General features: G+C 41.2%; 1 protein-coding gene across 4 annotated transcripts in view; it reads left to right on the top strand.

The window, feature by feature from the left end:
* The window catches only part of PALM2AKAP2 (PALM2 and AKAP2 fusion), a 526924-nt gene that overhangs the window by 191739 nt on the left and 315694 nt on the right, over positions 1-19491 (top strand). For all 4 annotated transcript variants that reach the window (XM_050943033.1, XM_050943031.1, XM_050943035.1 and 1 more), the window contains exon 3: positions 732-812. In XM_050943033.1, the coding sequence (XP_050798990.1) occupies positions 732-812 (81 nt within the window). The remainder of the gene's footprint in view (positions 1-731; positions 813-19491) is intronic.

The raw sequence follows: 19491 nt of genomic DNA, 5'->3' as shown, positions 1-19491 counted from the left end.
TTTGCAAAGCACTCACAGCCACTCACAATTGGACTTATTCTGCTGTCATGGAACCCTTTTAAGGGAGAGAAAATGGTTCGGTCAACTCAGTCCTAGGCTTTCTCTGCTAAGATTGCCAAGAAGGGTGCCAGTTGCTCAAAGTACATATTTTTCATTTATGTTTTAAATGACTCAGCACTGAAGCTGGCTGGTGGGTTAATACAGTGTTTTGAAGAGAAGCTGTTCCCATTGAACTCAGGTGGAGTCTTATCATGGACTTCAATGGGAGAAGGATGCGGTCTGTAATCTTAGTATAATCCGTCTTTTATCAGTTATGCAATCACACGCTTTCTTTACAGCATTATTGTCGTTCTTTGCACCAAGCAAGCCTTAATTTTGACCTTGTAGAATAATATACTCAAGGGTATCTGTGTCCCTCTAACTCCATTGTTAGCTAGTATCCCCAGGGTTTTTTCCCTCTCCAGGGCTGTGTACTCAGTTGCTGCTCCTATGTCTGAATCTGAGTGAGGAGAATTTCTCCTGCTCAGTGAACAAGTAGCTAGTCTTTAGCTGACATGTTGCAAGGATGCTGCCGTTTGCATACCCACAGCCAGAGAAGCAGGTGAAATGTCTGTGTGGATGGCATTGGTGACATCTGTACAGATGTGGTTGGCTGCTTAAATTCTCTTTTGAGAATCCGCAGTTCTTAAGACACCCATCGCTCTGACGTGCTCTCTCTTTATTTTCCCAAGGAAAAAAGGAAAAGGCAGACAGAAATAGAAGGCAAGAGACAACAGCTTGAGGACCAGATACTTCAACTACAGCATTTCAAGGTAAGGGACTGATGCCAGAAATGATGGATTGACTAAATCTGTCCATTATTAGACATGCAGATCACACGTCTGGAAGCTGGGAAGAACCTGCTCCGACATGCAGCTTTCACTGCCGGAGCCTATCTCTTTCAGCTAATCATGTCCTGCCTGTTCCTCATCCTGTGTCTTTCTCATATACTGGACATTGTTACTGAAATGGCGTAGGTAGCAGAAAGGCAGAAGGGTGTGCATGTGTATTGTTACTAAATGCTGTCATTTACTATACAAAATGATAAGATGCCAATAGCTGTTGATATGGGTGTGCACTTCATGGATTAAAAGAGGTCTTGCTGTCTATGTAGCTGACCTGGATTTTTATAGAGTCGGTCACTCTAGCATACAAGCATTAGCTTTTGAGAGAGAGAGAGTGTGTGTGTGTGTGTGTATGTGTATGTGTGTGGTAAAAGGTTTAATTGCCATGTGCAATTATAAAGCATACATAGCACTGTAAATCTTATACATACATCTCTGCAGAAAGGGTGTGTACACATGTGCATCTAATTTTTACATATACTGTATATATTTTAAAATATGGCCTGTTTTTTACAATTCACTGAGCAATCCCAGTTCCCACTGAAGTCCATGAAAGCTGCAGCCTAACTGAAAATCAGCCCAATTATTTTTATTTTTGCTGCAAGTAGAAAAGATTGCCTTTATACCTGTATGCATGTAAGAAAGAGGGGGAAAGACACACACACACACACACAATGCTTTTGTATCCAACGATGAAAAGAAAACTCTCTATTTGGGGCCAAATCTTGCTGGACTAACTCAGTCAAGGGATCCTCTGGAATGCAATAGGATTATTCATCTGAATAAAACAAGGAGGATTTAGCTTTTGATCTGTCCTTGCATCAAGCATGCTCGAGTTTATTTTAAAATGACTATACTGTACTCTGTGTGTGCATTATATATAAGACTTACGCAATATAAATGCTTGGGTGTAATACACACACACTCAGTATATGGGGTACTGTGTGTGTGTGTGCAATACATTCTGTATACACACATGCTCAAAGAGCAGACTTCAAGTTGTGCTACAGACAGGATTCTTTTCATATATCTCCAAGTCTCCATCATAATCTGTAAACTGTGCTGGGGGTTTTAGACATAATGAATTTAAGTCCAAGTAATTGATTGCAGCCTAGGCGAATGCTCCATATTGTCACCACAAACCTAGTGGTGACACAAGTTGTCTCTTGCATTATCCGGAGATAACATGATTGCATTCCTATGGGGCAACATGAGTTGCCATTTTGTTCAGGCTGCCATTAGATCCCAGAGAGAGAATTACTTCTGGCTATCATGAGCTAAGGCGACAGAGTATGCAGGATCACACTCTGGCTGGGAAGATAATATGCATCTCTGATGCTTTCTTATTGTAAGCTGGGTATCTTTTTTGCCATGTTAACTGATTCCAAGCACACCAATGTGGGCTTCCCATGAAATCCTATCAATTAGTGTGTTTGGAAAGCTGGTTTCAGATGACCTCATTTTTTCCACTGTATTTTTGTTGTGTGTGTGTGTGTATAGTTAGGTATAAGAATATCATCATCCTTGTGTAGTTAGGTATAAGGTAGTGTTTTGGGGTCAGATACTCCACCGGTGTAAAGTGGTGGTGCTATATTGACATCAGTGATGCCATGCTGATTTACACCAGCTGAGGATCTGGACCATTGCACATATTCCCCAAATGATGCAGGGGATAATTACATATGCTATTCCCTTTATTATTTGATTCATGAATGGACCAGGACTAATAACAGTAACAGTCAAAGGAAAGTGAGGGAGGTCAGAATTAAGACAATATATGGTTACATGACATATCTTTGCATTTGGGAGTGAGGAAATGTACATGGGTTGAGACTATGGCCCCGATCCATCCCTGCACCAGTGCTGAGCCTGGCACAATGACCAAGGGACAGAACATTATGCTTCCCTTATACAGCACTAGTGGAGCAAGCAACACAGGTTACAGCTGCCCTAGTTCATGATTTCACTGAAACAGTCTCTATGGTCATTGTTCTGCCAAAGAAGAGGTGTAGGAGTACCACAACCACATCCACTCCTGGCCCCAGCATGCCTTCTAAACTGGGGCCTCTTGCAAGAGATGATGGAGAACCAGCCATTCTGGTTCTGTGCCACATACCTCTGTGCCTGATATTCCACAGATGATCCTTACCACTCCTAGGCCCTGCCTCGAAGGATTGCAAAGAAGCTAGGAGACTCTAAAAACCAAAACCTTAGGTCAAGACAGATCTTATTCCCAGATAGGAAAACCCTGGGGGGGGGGGGTCCGAGAGCACATGATTAGCCTGTTTTCTATGTGTTTTGACCCTGAGGATTTCTGGTGACTGCTTGTTTTACACGCTCTGGACAAATCAGGATTTGGTTGCTCCTGAAGCAAAGCACAGCCAGATAAAACACTGCTTTGGCAGCTGAGGTTCATCCTGGATCATGGATCCTGTTGGAGGGGTGATACCGTACTTTTGTTTGTGTGGGAGCAGAGAAAGCCAGGAGACTCTTGAGTATCCTTTTCATTTCAATTATATGGGTCAATTATATGGAACTGCAGGCAACCAACTAAAATGTTATTTGCCCTGCCTGACTCATGTCAAGTATTGTAGGGGGAAAAAATCTAATTGTCTGTTAGTCTTCAAGATTCAATGCCATGGTGCCATGATATCCTCCCTTAAACTCCCAGAGCCAGACCTTCACTTGGTGGAGATTAGTGTAACTCGATTGGAACCCATGGATCTAGGCTAACTTATACCAGCTGTGAATCTAGCCCTCAGCTGTGGCATAGAGGTAGGTAAGTACGTTAGCATCTCAGTTTCAGAGGCTCTCGACAGAAACTTAATTTAGTCATAAATTAAATGAGCTTCGACCCATTCTATAGATATTTGTCCATGCTGCAGAAGTACTGCAGGCTGGTTTAAACAAACCTTCAAAAGTGCCTCGGGATCATTAATGTCAGTGCAGAGCAAAAGGACTTTGCTTTGGACTTTGTTAAAATTAGCAAACTTTGCTCTGGAAAAGCCTTTGACTGTAATATCTGGGTTAATCGTATGACTGTAATAGCTGGGTTGATCCTGTAAGTATAAAAGCTGGGATGTTTATCCCAGAATTTTAGCCTCCATCATAATGGCACTTGCTTGGTTCATTTTTGTGAGATGTTGTTATAATATTTTATTAAATATACTGTATAAAATGATATGTTTGATTACCTAATAAGGCTTGGAATACTACAGGTATCTGGATACCCTGATACAATTAAGCACACTGAAAAAATATATAAAAGCGATAACTCTCCACAAGCATCCCTTGCAGTTCACAAGTGGTTGAGAGCAATTAGTCCTTGACTAAATGCCTCACAATATGCTCAGTTCATTCATTTTTCCCCTGTTCTAGACACGGCTCAGGTTGAGGGCCCGGATGTGAGAGCTGACTATGATTTGAGGTAGTATAGTATGCAGTCTATCTCACAAGGGTTAGAATTAGTAGATGCATGCTAGCATGGTGCCTTTCACTACATATTTTACAGACACTTCTCACTATTAGATAAATATTTTCCCTGTTTTGTAGATGAAGAAACTGAGGCACAAATATAGTCTATGACTTGTCCATAGAATGTCTGCGCAGAGCAGGAAACAATTGATGGATCTCCAGACTCCTAGAGTGAGATCCTGGCCCTCCTCTCTGGCCCCTTTAAGCCAGGTAACAGTAACAGACAGAGTGGAGTAAGAAGGGGCTTTAAACATCCCAGCTCTGGCTGGGAGAGAATTCCCCTAATACAGACACCAAGGGAGACAGCCATAATGTGGAATCTCCATTATTGGAGATTTTTAAGAGCAGGTTGAACAAACACCTGTCTAGGATGGTCTAGATAATACTTAGTTCTGCCATGAATGCAGGTGACTAGACTCTGTTACCTCTCGAGGTGCCTTCCAGTCCTATGGATAAGTTACACTGGGGTGCCTCTTCAGGCCCCAAAAGTAGCCCAGGATTGGGAAGGCATAAAAGTGGCTTAAAGCCCTCTCCCCTGGAGAGCAAGTTCTGTGCTGCTCCTTTTAGATGCACAGTACAAAATATCACCCCCAAGCTTACCCCATAGCCGCAAGACAATCCTTCCTCTTTTACATACTGCAGGATGTCTCATTATACCTTTAACTTCATGCTTCACAATTCATCAGATGCATACTTATATAACATCATGAGCAAGGGTGGCTAAACCTGATGGAATTTGAAGTTTTACAAGACCCTTAAACTAGAATTTGGGTTCAAAAAGACTCATAGACTCATAGACTCTAGGACTGGAAGGGACCTCGAGAGGTCATTGAGTCCAGTCCCCTGCCCTCATGGCAGGACCAAATACTGTCTAGACCATCCCTGATAGACATTTATCTAACCTACTCTTAAATATCTCCAGAGATGGAGATTCCACAACTTCCCTAGGCAATCTATTCCAGTGTTTAACTACCCTGACAGTTAGGATCTTTTTCCTAATGTCCAACCTAAATCTCCCTTGCTGCAGTTTAAGCCCATTGCTTCTTGTTCTATCATTGGAGGCTAAGGTGAACAAGTTTTCTCCCTCCTCCTGATGACACCCTTTTAGATACCTGAAAACTGCTATCATGTCCCCTCTCAGTCTTCTCTTTTCCAAACTAAACAAACCCAATTCCTTCAGCCTTCCTTCATAGGTCATGTTCTCAAGACCTTTAATCATTCTTGTTGCTCTTCTCTGGACCCTCTCCAATTTCTCCACATCTTTCTTGAAACGCGGTTCCCAGAACTGGACACAATACTCCAGCTGAGGCCTAACCAGCGCAGAGTAAAGCGGAAGAATGACTTCTCGTGTCTTGTTTACAACACACCTGTTAATGCATCCCAGAATCACGTTTGCTTTTTTTGCAACAGTATCACACTGTTGACTCATATTAAGCTTGTGGTCTACTATGACCCCTAGATCTCTTTCTTCCATACTCCTTCCTAGACAGTCTCTTCCCATTCTGTATGTGTGAAACTGATTGTTCCTTCCTAAGTGGAGCACTTTGCATTTATCTTTATCAAATCTGACTTTGTTCATCTTATTCGGGTACATTAACTATTGAATGTTTTGACACCATGTAATGGTTTTGTTTGTTTGTGTGGTTATATCCTGTAGGCAGCAGCTGCATCTAAGAAGTTATTTCATCAGTCTTTAGTAGAATCAGTCTTCTATTTTTATAGATGATATCCACAACTTCTAAGATCTGTATTCCAAGATCTAACTGCCTCTATTTTCAGCTAACTAGAATTTATAAAACCGCTTACAATGATATTATTTGGTGACTGCCAATAAGTTTGTAGTAACCAACACTGTAATATTAAACTGAATGAAACTGAATGAAAAAAATTCTTTCAATATACTTCCATTAGCTGTTACAATACATGAATTTATCACACAATTCTTTAACCTGAAGGCTATCAATATTATGGCCCTTTGGGGGTTAATATGTATTTTTTTTAATAACCACAGTGTATGAACACTTAGTCTACAATGTAATTATAGCTTTTATTTGGCTAGAAGGGGGTAGTTTTATTATGTAGAGGTTATGTTACCACATGGATTTAACTGAAACTTCTTTAGCTAATAAGAAATTTTCAATTTTATGACACGATAGTACTGCTATCCTCAACTTATTCTCCCCATATAAAAATATCTGTCAAACATCAACTTATATATAGAACAGTTTGGAAATAGGAAGCTAACTTTTGTAAATGAATAATTAGGAATGCCTACTCAGGCTAGAAAATTAAATTCTTTAAATTAAACCTTAACTCAGTAAAAAAAAAGAAGCCACTACAAATATTTGTCAACGATTACATACTCTATTTAGCATGACTACTCGCTCACTGTTCCAAAGCAAAGTTCATATGGTCTGCACCACAATATAACTAGAGTGAAGTCATTTTTCGTACATGTAATGAGCCAAATCCTGTTTAGTTACATATAAGGAAGTGAGACACAGAGAGATTAAGTGATTGGCCCAGGGTCATGCAGGATGTCTTTGGCAGAGCAGAGAATTGAACGCTGGTCCCCCGGCTAGTGCCCTAGCCCCTGGACCATGCTCTGTATGGAGTTGTATAAGTGTAACTCAGAATTTGGCCCTGTACTAAAATATTACTACGGAGTGTTCAATGTACTGTACACGGTTTTATATAAAGAATAGATAGAGGATGGGGATCAATTGTTCTCCATGGCCGCTGAAGGTGGGACAAGAAGTTATTGGCTTCATCTGAAGCCAGGGCAATTTAGATATTAAGAAAAACTTTCTATCTATCAGGGCAATTAAGCTCTGGAACAGGCTTCCAAGGGAGGTTGTGGAATCCCCGTCACTGAAGGTTTTTAAGAAGAAGTTAGACAAGTACTTATTAAGGATGGTCTAGGACTAGGTTTACTTGGTCCGGCCTCAGCACAGGAGGCTGGACTTGATGACCTCTCAAGGTCTCTTCCAGTCTTACATTTCTATGGTTCTGTATATCAGAAAGGTTCACCACTGGAATTACAATGCACTCTCCTAAGCAGCATACAGCTATACAACATTATCGTTTGAGTTACTTTAGATTGTAATCTCTTTGGTGTAGAGAATGTCCATTCATTGTCTATTTGCGCTGTGCCTGACACCGTCATGCGCAACCTGGAGGAGTCCTCTAGAATACTTATCAAGTGATGCCTGCACAGGTTTGAAAGAAAAATCCTTGAGGGGAACTCAGCATCCCATATGCATGATCTCCCCCTCCCACTGACCTGATATTTGCTTTAGAAAGAGTCCACATGACCCAGATTTAGCTTTTTTAAATAGTGAGTATAATTATTCACAAGAGAATTACAGACATTAACCCTTGGGCTGCAGCCCTTTTTAGCACTTTGTGATTGAATGAGACGGGAACATGATAACTCGGGGCATCCAGAAGCTTGAACATTGAGTAGAGCTACTCTTCTTTCTAGAAATTGTCCTTGTATAGTGGAGACTATTGACTCTCCTAAAAGCTCCTGCAGTTTTGTACATGGGATGGTGAACTGGTCCAGAAACCTGGGCTTGTTTTCTTTCCAGAAGTGACTCTGGAATGAGTATTTGGATTAAAAAAGTAAACAAACTTTTGGCTCACAGTGGAAGCAGAAATGCAAATAATTTGTGAGGGAGGCTGCAGTAAAGTTTTCAGTCCAATTGTGCTGAGTAAAGAGGGTGAGGTTAGAGATAGGACTGCTCCAGATCTGGAATTATCAAAAACCAGTGGTGTTTACCTCTGGGATTTGGGGTCAAGACCATATCCACTTTGGCTAGTTCAGCTACGATTTGGATAAACATCTGACAGGAGCCAGATCATCAGCTGGTGTAAATCAGCATTGCTTAAGGGAGTTAAGTGGATCTGTGTCAACGTAAACCAGCTGAAGCTCTGGCATTTGGACATTTCTGTGCTCATCTTGATTGAATTCAAACTTTCCAGGTTTGCCCATAATTACTTCTCCTGAAATGACTTAACCATCATTTTTAAAACCCACATGTCTCTGAATAACTGGGATTGACATGTTGTCATCATCTTGGCATACATCAGCATGACAGTGTAGGCCAACTTTGCCCCATCCCATGAGACATGCTGAAAATTAGACACCGAGAACCTGGCTGGAAATTAGATTTCAGTACAACAATTTTTATTTCATTCAAACTTTTTTTTAACTTTAAAAAACATATACAGAGCTATCAGGTCACATTTTTTTAGCTAGATTTACTTCAAATCTACAATTTTAAGCCCTGATGTAAATGTTAAAAAACCTCTCGCTGTAGTGTAACTATGATTCCATTACATGTAGTCCACTTAATATTTAAGTAATCTCCTAGTTAGAGCAGGCCTTTGGGTTGAATGAATGATCTCAGTGACTGAGACACAAACTCTGCTTTCTGTCTCATGGAGATTTTATATTAGCTCTTACTTTCTGGTTTTTCTTAATCTAAAATAAGTCAACTAGACTGAAGAGGCTGGATTCTTTTCCTCTTTGTATAGAAATCATAACTGTCCACTCAGTTTACATATTTTAGAAAGCAACATGATATTTAACTATGAGACATGAGCAATTTAGCTGTGATGCAAAAATATTTACATTGGCATTCACCCTAATGTATGAGCTGTCCATGGGAAATTTACTGTGAGACAGCAATGTAACTGATACATTTTCAAAGTGGCCCCAATCCAGCCACTAGAAAGACAGCTACAGTTGTTTCACCCATGTGTTTGCATGAGCAAAACCTCAGATTTATGTGAGCAAACTGCACTTGAATGTGTAGATCACTTAGATATCCAACCACCAGACTTCTCAGATGTTGCTGTGTGTACAGGCAAGTCAAGTTGTGTGTAGGTATAGTTGTTGCGCCTGATTTGAACCTATAAGTCTACTCTATTGAGTTGGGACAAGAAAGGGCCCTTTCTGTGATCAGTTCAGTAGTCAATGTCAAGAAAATAACATAAATAATTTCAGATTCTATTCTTACTTAGTATCCCGGCCAATTTTTGTAATATTTACAGTCACGTTTCCCTGTTACTTAAATAATTTCTTTCTTTCTTTCTCCCCTGTTGGTGTGTAGAAGGCAAACAGGGATAAGTGATTGACTGACTAGTTAATTGAAGGGCTGTCAAATACACCAGCTAATAACAAACAGACAAGAAAAAGAAAGACTTTTCTCTAATCTCTTTCAGTTATAGTAATTCTGGGTGTTACAAGTAACAACAGCAGGTGATGTTCAAACAGTTATTTTTGTGCATGAGACCTGCCCCAACATCACACGTACCAGCCACTTCGTGCACATCTATTTTCCCAAAACAATCTCCCTGCTGCCAAAATAGACACTAAGGCCCCTTGCTCACATGCAAACGTTGCCCTACTTTAACTATACCAGTATCGTTTCAGCAGCATAATCCCTCTACTGTGGGTTATACTGATAGCAATGTGTTTATACTGGTATAGCTGATTCCCATACAGGAAGGGAAATATTCAATAACGTACAAGGCACCATTACACCAGTATATCTGCTTCCAAACTAATGGTTGTACTAGTACAACCATTCCAGTTTTTTTAAAAATCGCACTTCTAACTGATATAGCTAAACTGGTACAAAATCTGTGTGTAGACCAAGCCTAAAATTTTGGAATTAGGTAGTATTTGAAAGCATGTTAGCTAATGTAATTTTAATCACAATTTTGCACTTAGTATAGGCACTGTTTAACACTACAGCTGGTTGGAAAAAGTCCAACATCTTTTGCTATAACTTTGCCATCTTCATTTTAAAAAAATCCAACCGCTCTCTACATGGATTAAAAAACATTTTTAAAAAGTCAAAAAAAAAGTTTATGTGAAAATCTTTAATTAACTCTATTTAAACAGCTTTAAACGGGTTAGCTGGTCTGTGCTGATTGTAAGTGGGAGGCTAAGGTTGACTATGCCTTCAACTAGCTACAGTAAAACCTGCCAAGAGTGACCACTATTGAGAGTTAGCAAAAGTAGTTGCTTGTAAGAGCTGGTCTTTCTTTAAAGGTTTGCACACTAGAGAGCGGTGGTGTTCTGTGGCCTCTGCAAGTAGTCGCTTGTGACAGGTGGTCCCTCCTCCAAGGTGGTCTCTAAGGCAGGTTTTACTGTAATATGTTGTCAAGGTGTTAAACTGTCTACGCTAGGTGCACAGTTGTGATTAAAATCATGTTAAATAATATGCTTTCAAACACAACTTCATTTCCTAATCAGGACAAGGCTGATTTAATGCTCGCTTTTGAAGAGAACAAGCATGTTACGTGGCAGTTAACGTACCATGGCAGAGAGTTTGTGTGACACAAATAATTGTGTCCTATTAGCATCGCGAAATTCAGTGCCTGTCCTGTACTGGAGTGAGTCATTCATGTTATACCCGTCAACACGAACTATTTGTTAGCGGAAATTTGAGTTCTGCTCCCTTAGCAAATGACCACCCAGCTCCTCTTTTACAAGTCTCCTCAAGCACTCAAATTTCACATGAAAACTGCAGATTGCAAAATAACTCTGAAGTCTGAGCCACACCATGTGCTTTTTGGAGCACAGCCAGGCTAGCCTGTTCAATTGGGAAACAAGTAACATAGCGTCAAGGACCAAACGTTCAAAAGCAGCCTGTGTATCGGCTTGCACAGATACAGTTGCCTTGCTGCATCCAGCGTGTGTCCACAAATCCTCTTTGCATGTGCAGATTTATCAAGGAATGTTAATGATATTGATCACCAAAGCACCTGCTCACACTGCATCCAGAGAAACCATCCATCTTCTCCCCCTTGGAGGCTGGGGCAGGGCTAGTGGGAGAGAAACTTAAAACATGCAATTCAGAGCACCCACTGGTGCTATGTGGAAAGGAAATGAGAGGAATCCCAGATTTATTTTATTTTTCTGCTTGGTGAGTTTGGTTTTGTTTTGTTTTTTGCTGCCACCTAAGTTTTGCCACCCTAGGCAGATGCTTGTTCTGTTCACATGCACAAGCAGGTTCTGATACTCCCAGTGTGCCTTCTGAGTCTCATCTGCTTAGCTGACTGACAAAAATGCTATGGCTGTCAGTGCTGTAATGCCCATTTAGCTGCGAAGAACAGAGCTGGGTTTTGTTCATTCTTGGACATCATCAGTTCCACAGTGTTTGCTTGGTGGTGATTTCTGAAGTACAAAGGGCAAATCTGAATGCTCCTGATTATCTTTCATACATCATATTATACTGGTATCCTGATACATTGCATTCACTTAATTCAATGGAAGGGCTGTACTGTCAAAGTGTTGTATGAGGTTTCGGTTGTCCTACTCCATGATCAGGGGATTTTTTGATAAACGAAAAGTCTTGTCCTCTCTGGTCTACATGGGACTTCCCAGAAGCATCATTCTGAGAAAAATTAGATCACAAAGATTTATTAGTTGGATCAGGACCGCCCAGAGGATTCAGCAGGCCTGGGGTCTTCGGCGGCGGGGGGTGCCCACCGCCAAATTGCCACCAAAGACCCAGCACTTCGGCGGCGGGTCCCGGGACAAAAGGACCCCCCCGCCACCAAATTGCCATCAAAGACCCGGAGCGGAAGAAGCTCCGGGGGCCCAGACCCCGCTAGAGTTTTCTGGGGCCCCTAAAGCGAGTGAAGGACCTTGCTCCAGGGGCCCCGAAAAACTCTTGTGGGGGCCCCTGTGGGGCCCAGGGCAAATTGCCCCACTTGTCCCCCTCCCTGGGCAGCCCTGATTTGGATATAGAGTCTAAAGCTAATTTTCTCTCATCATATTAACTGTGTGAGAGAGAGAGAAAGAGAAGACAGTCATAATTTTGAGGTCAGATCCTTTTCTGACTTCATTGTCTTTGTGGCAAGGCACTGGCAAAGAGATTTAGGAATCCTCTTCCCGTGTTGTGTCAAACAGTGCCCCATCTATCTGTGTGCCTAACCATAGCTGGGACAGTTGCAGACACATCCTTCATTAAATACAGTTTGTTTAATTGCCTTTGTGTCAGGATTGTAAATGGAATTTGAGGACACTGTCTCCAGCACTGTCCCTGTCCCATAAAAAATATACCCCTGCCAATCGGTACTTAAGTTCATTTGTGGAACAGTTGCTTTCTGCAGATATTCATGTGAGTAAACCCCAGGGCCTTGAGCACTGAAACTAAAAGGCCATGACAATGGCTAAAGCAAACTGATTTTTTTTTCATTTGAGCTCATGCTTCTGGAAAACCAGATTGGCAGCGTGTGCCGAGCTTTGAAAATGAGCCCAGAGCTTCTGGAGCAGCGGTAGACACCCACATTAGGTGCAGTTCGCATAACTGCATGCTCAGGTGGGTGTTTGGAATATACCAGTGCCCTCCCTGTGTGAGGTGATGTGAAAGTGGACACAAACATAAAGTGTGCATAGAGTCCTAAGGCTTCATTTTATTTAAAATATTACCCTAAAAGTTAACTTAACCCAGAGAGACATACAGTCAGTAAATGCATCTTTAAAGGGACCCGCGATGAAACAAAACTGTTCACCCTTTCAGGAAATGTTTGTAGAGATTAAAGCTGACAGGTATAAAACGTGCACCAGCTGGTTGTTGGTCTGGAGGTGCACCTGTTCACACAGTGCAGTTTTCTTTCCACAACTGTCTACTCTGTTCTCGGGCAGGCAGGGGCCTGAAATAGTCAAGAATCCTGCGTTCAGCCTGTCATAAACAGATAGTTAAGGGTTAATGTCTCTCTTACCTGTAAAGGGTTAACAAACAGGGACCCCAAACACCTGACCAGAGGACCAATCAGGAGACAAGATATTTAAAATCTCGTGGGAGGGAAGCCTTTGTTTGTGGGTTTGGGGTTTGGCTTTGTTCTGTCTGAGTCCTGGACGGGGCTAGAGGTGTAACCAGGTTTCTGCCAGTCTCCCTGCTACAGTCTCTTATCTGTTCAGAATTGTAAGTAGAAAAGGTGGTAATAGTCTTTTAATTTGTTTTCTTTTTCATTTGCATATGTGTACTTGCTGGAAGTAGCTTAAATTGTGTTTCTGCTGGAGAATGTTTCTTTCTATTGTTTATAAGTTGAAAGACCCTGTAACTTTTTACCATCTAAAGTGCAGAGATAAACTTGTTACTTTTTTCTTTCTTTTTTTATTAAAAGCTTTGCTTTAAGACCTGTTTGAGTGTTTTCTCCTAGTTAAGTCTCAAAGAGCTTGAGTCTGTATTGCCTGAGGGAGGGAATGGTAAAGTTCCTCTTTGTGTTAGATTCACGGAGTTGGATCAGGTGATCTCCTAGTGTTCCCAGGGCAGGAAGGAGCTGGGGAGGAAGGAGGGAGGGGGAAAGAAATGGTTTATTCCCCTTTGTTGTGAGACTCGGGGAATTTGGGTCTTGGGACCTCCAGGGAAGGTTTTTGGGGGAGACTAGAGTAGATCAGGCACTCTACTCTAAGTCCTGATTGGTGGCAGCCTATCAGATCTAAGCTGGTAATTAAGCTTAGGGGAATTCATGCTAATACCTATATTTTGGACGCTAAGGTCCAGAATTGGGAATTATATTATGACACAGCCGGAGATGGGATTTCTTCTACATCTCTGTACTCTGCCTGCTCATGAGACTGGAGAGGCAAGGCAGATGGGTAACACAATGGGAGACCATATTCCCACAGTGCACACCCATGATTCTGAAGAGAGAGACTGTGGATTTATTATGGAGAAGAGCAGAGAAGACCTTTTTTGTTTGTTGTGTTACAGCCCTCAGTTGGGTAGGAGGGGTGGCTGACATGTTAACATTATATGTGACATGGTACTTTTTATTAATTTAAGTAAACTTCAGGGGTGAAAGCCTTGATAGCATCCCTTTAAGTTTGATGTTTGTATAGGATGAAATGGTTATTTAGCAGCATAAAACAACTCTTCTCAGAGTTTTCTAGTCTGGCGTAATATTGATAGTATTTCCAACAAGTTGCAGGTTTCAAATGCTGTTTGTCACTGAGAAATATTCCAGGCCAAAGCCAACCCTGATGTCACGGCATTGACTTCAGTAGAGTTGCCCCGGTGAAGATACGTCCTGTTAGTTGTATTTTGAAAGAACATCGATGGCATGTATTGTTCCATTTTCATTACTTTTTTCTCAAGATCAAACATAACATTTTAGTGGAGGGGGCTTTCTGGGGTCACCTTTTGACCTTTATTTGATCTCCTGAGACTATCAGTTTCCTTGGAAATATCTTTGGCAGCCAGAGGAATGGTGAGCATCAAATATAGCTGACCTTAGCAAGAGCATGTTTCTAAATTATTTTTAAAAATCAAAATGAGATTGAAGAAATGGATTTAAAATGTTGTAGCACTAACTGAATTTAAAATAACAATGAAAACCAACATTTTATCTTAAAGAGTAAAGATGTAAAAAGCTGGCCCTGGAGCTGTGCCGTTGGCTCCAATGGGACTACATATATGAATGTGTACTACTCTCCTTGAGTAATAGCTGCAGAATCAGGTCCTAATTCAGCAAATTCTAGATGAGATCACTGAAATACAATACACATTGAACCCAGCTATGACATTTTTATAGGGTCGCTTTCAAGGGTATAATAGCACGTGAAAATGCTGTCAAAATAAATAACATTAATTAAATGAACATTTAATATAGTATTAAAATCAAACAGAGCATTGTAAGCAAAGGTATATTATTTTCAATGGGGCTTTAATTACAATATGTGCATTCATGGGGTCGCACAATGGTCCCTTTATAGGACAAATAGTACACAACTTGAAATCCCTGAAGGAATTAGTGTCCTAAATGCCAAACCTTGAGATTACAATAAACACAATTAAATTAGGCCTTGCCCCATGTCTCTGTATTTATTACAGACACAGTATCTGTTGGGGTTTGATTCTTTGTAATACCGATGTCCATTTTTTCTCCCATCTGCCTATTAGCACCCAACGTAAGTTGTACCCCTTCCTTGTACATTATAAGGAAGATTGAATTTATTTATTTATAGTGAATGTAAGAGGACTGAATTGTGCATGGCAAAATCAGCTAACTAAGGAGAACTGTACTAAACTGGAACACAGAGGGATTGATCTTCCTCCCATTAAAGCCAATGGGAGTATTTCCACTGGCATGATTTGATTTCCATTGAATGATCTAGCCCCGAGTAAGTAGTGCACTGGAGTTAACTGGGTATAGACTACTAGGCCGTCTTGTTATTTTTGTACTGTTATAACTAGTTCAGTGATTTTTTTATTTAAAAATAGTTATATCCGTACAACCCATAGTGTGGGTGTAGTTATACTAGTATAAAGGTGACTTATACCAGGATAACTTACTCTCCTCATGTACAGAAATAAGCTGTACTAACCTAAAACACATTGATATTGGTATAACTGTGTCCACTCCAGGGAGATTGTATTGTTTTAAGAATACTGGTGTAGTTCAAGCAGGGCAACTTTTGTATGCAGAAAAGCCCTAAGATGCTAAGGCTCATAGTAGGCCTTATAAGGACTCCTCAGGTGTCCTAGGGAAATTATAGCATGTAATCATGTAATTTAGAGATTATATTGCAATGCATATGTACAAGGGGCTAAGTTAAGGTTGCCCTGGCAGCCTTAACTGTGGCAATTCTTAGCTTCTGAGTGCTTCACGTAGCAGATTTAAGAGATTCTTGATATTTTCTCTCTGGTGTCACTATATAGGGTGAGATGTTGTACCTCTAAGAGGCACAGCACAAATATCACAGCTATGGGAGACACAAGGCAAAGGTGGCTCGTTGCACTCCCCTGAGTCCAGGCCTCACCAAAGGCTGAAATATCTGGCTGGGCTGTTTGTGTGAAGCTCCACAACCCACAGCTGCTCAGAATGTCCTTAGCACTGCAATTCACCTCCCCACCACCACCCGCCCCAATGCACCCTTCTCAGCTCTGGCCCCCAACCCCATAGGTTGGGACTTTTGGGGGGCTGGAGGGGAGCACCTAGGGCAGCCTGTGGCTGCCTAACAAAATTTCTGCTGTGGTGGAATCCTGCACAAGACCGCTAAGAAGCTCTTCTGTCCCTAGACACTGCCACATCACTGTACAGGGGCTGTAGCAGGAGGGAGAATGCATCCTAGAGTGTGTGTACTGTATTACATGGACATGTGGTATCTGTTTGTTTTATATGTACATGATGTGTGCATGTATATAAATCATATACTTTCAGATATTCTCAAGCATGGCAGGTCACCCATATTTTGAACAAAGTTTCAATTTCTTCACTTCCCAGAGCATCCTATTTTGGATTCCCCATGTGATATTAAGTAACTGTTGCTAGTTCCCTCGAATATGTAACCTTTTTTTTTCTCTGTGTGAAAAGAAATCCGAGTATTACAGTCCAGCTGCATCTCAGCCACCGCCTCTCACACGTGAAGGAAAATGTGGTGATGGTCTCACCAAGGCGAGAGGATTTCTAACACTTCATGACATTCCTGTTCCTAAATACGTCCTAATGAAGTCACAGCTACAGTTTCCAATTACAGGTTCCACATTCATTCCATTTACAGTTTCCAAGCAGTGGTTTTAGTTTGAGGGAGGGGGCAAAGCAATGCGAGTTGTAGCTTAACCATTTCATATAAACAGAAGAAACTTGCCATTAAAATATCATGAATAGCTTAAAATACATTGTTACCCTGAAGGGATTGACTTTTTCCTCTTCAGGCTTCAGCATAGAGATTCAGTAAATGCACGTGGTAAAAACAGTGGGATTCAGCTGACAGTAAATACAGAGCAATTATTAAGTAAGTGCTTTACTTCAGAAGGGACAAATTGTGCCCTCTTCAAGGGTGCATTAGGAACTTTGGTCCATATCTATTTGACTTTAAATGGAGTAGGTTGTAGCTGCCTTTTATCGTTAGAGTGTGGCCTGTTTCTCAAAGTTAGGTGCTGGATCTGAATGTCTTCCAATTGTAGGAGTCTCCATATTTGGAGTTTTGATTTGAGCCCATCGTTGTTTTTTAAAACAAGAGTTGTGGCTCATGGAGGCTACGTATTCCATCCTGCAGTAGACCACACTCCTGTATTAAATATGAGGACAGCCACAGTCTGGACTGAAGAACATTGTGGTCCTCACTGGGGGCTCGTTCCAGACTGCAAAGTTCTGAGCACTCTGTCACCAATCCACCAAATCGCTTATGCCCATGCTTAACATAGTCAGTGAGACTACTCGCATGCTTAAAGTTAAGCACAGTCTTAAGTGCTTTACTGGAATGGGGCCAGAGTGATCAGCACTATTCAGGTGTTATCCCATAACCGGTAGGCCCCACTTTGACTATTCCCTCTTCATTTCTTGGGACATGTAATCATTGTGAACCTGGTTTACCACTTTTGTATGTCCATAGTTCGCACTACTGTTTCTGGGTCTCATTGAACCAAGTGAGATGTTAACATGGTCAGCATTACTCTCTGGCTTGAATAGACAACTGAAATAGCAGCCAAGGAAGCTCTCTGAACAGCTGATGCAATTCTTCAGGAAGAATCTGCAAAACACCACCAACAAAGGCAGTTATTGTCTGTGACAGTTGTGGTTGAAGATTATCATTAGTAATGCTGTACGAACCCCAAACTGATTATAATGACGACAGGCTCAGCTGGGTAATGAGCTTGGGTAAACCCATCATGCCAAAGTTCTCAGTGATCCACTGATATTTCTCTAACATTATTGGCTAGAATTTTCAAAAGTATATACGTGACATAGATGCACAAGGACTGTTGACTTCAGGACTTGTACTCCTAAATCACGAAGGAGCTTTTGAAAATCTCACCCATTATTACTTTTTAAAATACATTTTGTTTTGCTATTTAAAAAAAAGCAGGAAAGAAAAGGCAAGAAAATGGGGGATACTACACTTTTTCCTCCCTGCTTTTTTTAATAGCAAAACAAGACATATTTTTAAAGAATTAACATAAAATAGCAAATTGATTACACAGATTTTTAAATTACCGACTTTCATCAAATGTGTCAAAAACCAAACTGCTGTAGAGAATCATATTACAATAGAGTCCTCTCAATAGAAACACCCAAATACCTACTCTCTCCGCTAGCAGCTGTCCTGATTAATTTTTAATTAAAAGAGGCTTAAAATTAAATATTAAACTGAATCCAAATAATCTCACCTTTTCACTTTACTGCTTCTTTTAGTCCCTGGTTCAGCAAAGCACTTAAGCACATGCTTAAATCCCACAGCTTAACCTTAACCATGTCCTTATTTGCTGAGTCAGGGCCTTAATCTGTGACTGGCCGCTTCTCTATTAAGGGAGGGGATCTTAAACTTTTATGGCTATTCAACATTTGATTAAGCACTCTTTAACTGCCTGCATTGTAGCAACACATCCCTATTAGGTAGAGTTTTGACTATTACAATAGCAGTCCTTGTTGTCTTTCACTATTATTAGGCTAACTAGATCTCTTGGGGAGAATCTTAGAAAACGGACAGTGTTTATTATACTGCACTGTATCCAGGACAGGCTTAATGTATCACATTGATGAACACTGAAGGAATGGAGCAAAGCCCACAAAAGGAGTCCCAGACTGAGAGCCAAAATCCTCAGCCACAACTACCTGGAATGCTGACACAGCGGGGCTGTGAGCCACAGAGCATGGGGAAGATGCTTCCTCCATGCACAGTTTCCGACCAGTGGACAGACCCACCCTGGCAGTCCCTCAGAACAGAAATCCAACCTCCAGCCTGCCCCAAAAGAGAACCATGGAGACAAGTGTGCAGGGAGTGCTGTGTCCTTCACCGTGAGTCTCCCCCGCTGATGCCTCTCCCTCCATGCCTTTGACTCGCAGCTACTAATCTGCATTTAGCCCTAGGGTGGGCCCCAGGCTCTGGAAACAAGATGGATCAAACCCTATCAAAAATCTCTCCTCTTTTAAAGTCATTCTTCTCCCAAGGATTGCCAACCACCCATGAATGTCCTGGAGTCTGCTGGAATTAAAGATCAATCTTTAATTAAAGATTATGTCATGTGATGAAACCTCTAGGAATGTGTCCAACCAAAAATGGCAACCCTACCTCTACCACGCTGGTTCTCAACCTTTCCCAGACTACTATACCCCTTTCAGGAGTCTGATTTGTCTTGCATAGCCCAGGTTTCACCGACTTGCT

This window comes from Gopherus flavomarginatus, chromosome 3, assembly GCF_025201925.1.
Source record: "Gopherus flavomarginatus isolate rGopFla2 chromosome 3, rGopFla2.mat.asm, whole genome shotgun sequence".
In the NCBI taxonomy this organism is placed as follows: domain Eukaryota; kingdom Metazoa; phylum Chordata; order Testudines; family Testudinidae; genus Gopherus; species Gopherus flavomarginatus.
The sequence above is the reverse complement of the archived record's forward strand: the minus strand, read 5'-3'. Positions and strand labels throughout refer to the sequence as shown.